The sequence below is a fragment of the Brachyhypopomus gauderio genome, chromosome 15 (assembly GCF_052324685.1).
Source record: "Brachyhypopomus gauderio isolate BG-103 chromosome 15, BGAUD_0.2, whole genome shotgun sequence".
Classification (NCBI taxonomy): Eukaryota; Metazoa; Chordata; class Actinopteri; order Gymnotiformes; family Hypopomidae; genus Brachyhypopomus; species Brachyhypopomus gauderio.
Window position 1 is genome coordinate 12635031 of NC_135225.1, and position 3652 is coordinate 12638682.

Consider the following 3652-nt stretch of genomic DNA (forward strand, 5'->3'; position numbering starts at 1 on the left):
AAGAAAGGAATATTGGGCATATTCAATTGAATGCTTTTGAAATAGATAAACAAGTGTCATGCAATGTCATGGAATGAATACACAGATTCTTTTATTTTAATATTTTGTTAAATTGTCATTTATGTTTTCACTGCTTAAAATTCGAAAATAAACCTAAATATTTCAACTGACTTGTGTGCTTTAGAGATGCTTCCAAAGAAGAAATGTTGAAAGAAGAATGTAAATTAAGAAATGTTAAAAATAAAAAAAGTTACATTCTCATGGCCCATGTCTGGGGAACAGACTTTCTTTTCTGGCAGTCGTCAATGACAAATGCTTAAGTTAACATTTAAATCAATGTGAGGCATTATTTGACAACCCTAACAAAACTAAACAAGCATTGCAAGATTGCTTAATTTTCTGCATAATTGCATCCGGTTTTTATTCACTAATTGTTTTCACTGGATGGACTCACACCAAGACTGAGATTGTTAAATTTGTGTGCCACTTCGGCCTCCTCTTCCTCAGACTCCTCCTCCTCTTCCTCCTCCTCATCGTCATCATCATCATCGTAGTCATCATCATCATAGTCTTCTTCATCTCCATGGTCATTTTCCTCCTGGTCTGCTCCTCCGCTGGAGGCAATGCTGTTCCAGTAGGAACTGTATCCTGACGCTCCATAGTCACCGTAATCATCAGCCCCGCTCTGGCGGCCAAACTTGTGATTGCGAGCTGCACAGGGACCAAACAAGAACAGCGTTAAATATAGAAAAGTCATTAAGAGCAAAGTTGCACTGATGCACTAAAGGCACCACGCTAAGTGGTGTTGGATGCAGGTCTTTATGGCTGTATATTGTACATTTCTATTGGAAAAGTATTACAGACTCACTGGACATGCTAAGGTCTTTTGTCTCTTGTGTTTGGTGGCCACACTTTGGGCATGGAGGTGCCTTGCCCTTCTCCTGCTTAAAGACTTTACTTCGAGCATGCTCATCACAGAAGCAGGCCTACAAAGACGGAAAATGCAGGCAATACATCACTGCACAAGATATATTTTTCTGTTGGAACTCCTTAGAGCGTCTCCCACAAGCTGACTGTTCAATCGAATGTAAGGATGAAAGGCAAATTCAGTGCCTCACCTTACATCTCAGACAAGAGTGCTGCCCGAGACGGTTGCACGAAACACCTAAGATTGGAACACACTTTGATTAAAAAATATGCCTGAAACAAACTTTGAAAACTACACTTTGGTTGTATGTATATCTACAGACTCACATTTAAAGGTCTCTGCCTCCAGAACCTGACAGCTGGCTTGGTGCTCAAACTGATCATCCTCACACAGGAAGTTGTGACAGAAAGAGCAGCGGAAAATGCGGCCTCCTGTATCACATAACATCACAAAACATTCCTCAAAAAAACAAACTGACTGCCTAAATCATGTCTGATTTGGGATACTCTTAATGGAATGTTACTATATTAATGGACATGCTGTAGGCCAAGGGTTTTTTACCATGCTCCCACACACTGCGGTCACATTCGATGCAATCTGCATCAGACAAGGGACAGGAACAGGCATGTGTACTCAGACACTTCCTCCCATGGCACACCCAAGCTTCACAAAAGTCACATATTGCTCCCTAGTGGTCAAAATGAAGACAGCATTGCATTTTAGAAACAACTGTGGTCCGATGTGATGTGTGCTCTGCTTTGAACATCATAGAAAATGTTTATGATGGTTTTTCATGACAACAATGCCACACAGTGTACTGCTATTTTTGTAGTGATTTTTTTACAACTTGTGCCAATTTCCAGTTCCGATAAAAGGATATTTCCGTTCCTGGCAAGTCAGAGATGATGAGTTAAACTGAATGCTGAGATTAAACTATAATTAGACTGTTGTGCTTACCACCATGCCCATTCCAGTGCTGTGAACTCCAGGGTGTTTTATGACACAGTCAGAGGACTTCATGCACTTTGTTTTTCCTTTAAAAAAAAGAAAGTATAAGAAATGTAGAAACGTACAATATTGTATTAAAATCCAAATTTTGAATGTTCAGTTGTCATTTTTTGTTGTCTTAAAAGTGAAGTCATTACATCTTTAAGACTTCAAATAATGTGCCTTTTAACACCAATTGTTCCCTAATGATAAATATAACTAATCTTGTTTAATTTCTGAGTGGAGCAGCAGACATTACTTGAATACTGTGTGTACACAGCTATCGTTAGTCATTTCTGTTAGCCCAATTTTATTTGCTGCTTAATTATCAAAGATGTGGAAACTAGGAGAACCTGTTGTGGAGAGAGGAACATTTCTAGAGCGCTTCTAACTTACCACACTGGGCGCACATAGGAAGTTTCTGCACCGAAGCACAGAAATAACAGAATGCTCTGTTTTTCTGCCGCCTAACATAGAATAAAGTGTGTTAAAGCATGCAACCAAGATGTAAACTCTACTCTACGCTTTTATACCCACGAGGATACCAATCATATCATGCTCTCTGCAAAAAAGCAGGAACAAAAAGAAAGAGGCAACAGAGTCCAGCAGGTCTACTTTGAGGGAAATTAAAAGAAGGAGCTCACCTTAGACACTTGTCACAGTCCTGGCAACAGGGAAAGCATTTATTTGAACATCGTAAGTACACACAGTACACAGCACATAGTACATCATTGTTTTCCCAGTGTGCACAGAGGACGGATCGAACACAATAATATTTGAAAATCGTGAACTTTTATACACCTTGAAATAATCCAAACGTACCATGCCCATGTTGCAGGGATGTTTGGCCACGTCGATTTGCTCTCTATTTGCACGGCTTTGTTTCTCTCGCTCCTTCCGATTTTCGGCCTTCTTACGTGCACCAGTTTTCTTCTTCGGCATTATTCAGAAATGTGAAACTACACAGGGAACAAACAACGTGAGGGATGAAACAGCTCCGGTGGTCATATATCATTTTCCTGTCCTTGCTAGTTGGTTAGTTGAGGCTCTCACACTACGTAACTATATATCAACTTACTTTACAGTTCAACATGTTCCATATTTGTGTACGCGGATATAACGTTAAAACACGGATATGCTGTTAGCCAGCTAGCTAACGTGAATCAAGACTAGAATGTCTGATTGTTTTTGCCCTACAACTAAGGTAAAATGGAGTCTTATTTTCCGTGGAAGCATCTCTTCACTACACCTTCAAACGTACATAACACGAACAACAGCTGTATGTCTCTAATATTTTATACATACCAGTCAACACCACGACTGACTCAGTGACAGGAAGACCGCAGCCAGCTGATACGGAGTTGCGTCGTCTTTTTAACTCCGTGCAAGAACATAAGCACCAACAACGTTAGTTCCTAAGAAAACACTGCTTCAATGTTTAGATCGCTACTGGTAGTAATGGTGTCTGAGTTTCTAATGTTACGCCATTAAAGGCTTTTTTTCCCCTCGAATGTCGGGCTATTACTATTACCTATACTACGGAGAAGTCCAAAGTTAAACTTCTGTGAGCCTCACTCCACCCCAGAAGAGGGCACCTGCTGCTGCGAGATAGATTTACACGCATATCGAGCGGTGCAGGTTGCCATATCTTGTAAAATTCCCACGTAGATTTCCCCTGGATTACGATCTGTTTCGGACTAGGTGAAATAACTGGCAACATCGGCTGCAGTTCAGTCA

At 40.4% G+C, this 3652-nt stretch overlaps 1 protein-coding gene across 2 annotated transcripts; it reads right to left on the minus strand.

The window, feature by feature from the left end:
- Nucleotides 1-66: 66 nt before the first annotated feature.
- znf330 (zinc finger protein 330) lies at nt 67-3599 on the minus strand. Of its 2 annotated transcripts, none has more exons than XM_076973972.1 (10): nt 3221-3599; nt 2738-2874; nt 2560-2579; nt 2312-2382; nt 1886-1962; nt 1490-1616; nt 1255-1359; nt 1119-1165; nt 869-986; nt 67-711 (listed from the first exon to the last, which is right to left on the minus strand). In XM_076973972.1, the coding sequence occupies exons 2-10, from the start codon at nt 2855-2857 to the stop codon at nt 428-430; spliced, it is 969 nt and encodes a 322-aa protein (XP_076830087.1). In that variant the 5' UTR covers nt 2858-2874; nt 3221-3599; the 3' UTR covers nt 67-427. The 2 variants fall into 2 exon arrangements, with proteins under 2 accessions (XP_076830087.1, XP_076830088.1); XM_076973973.1 differs by lacking the exon at nt 3221-3599 and adding an exon at nt 2994-3153.
- Nucleotides 3600-3652: the final 53 nt, after the last annotated feature.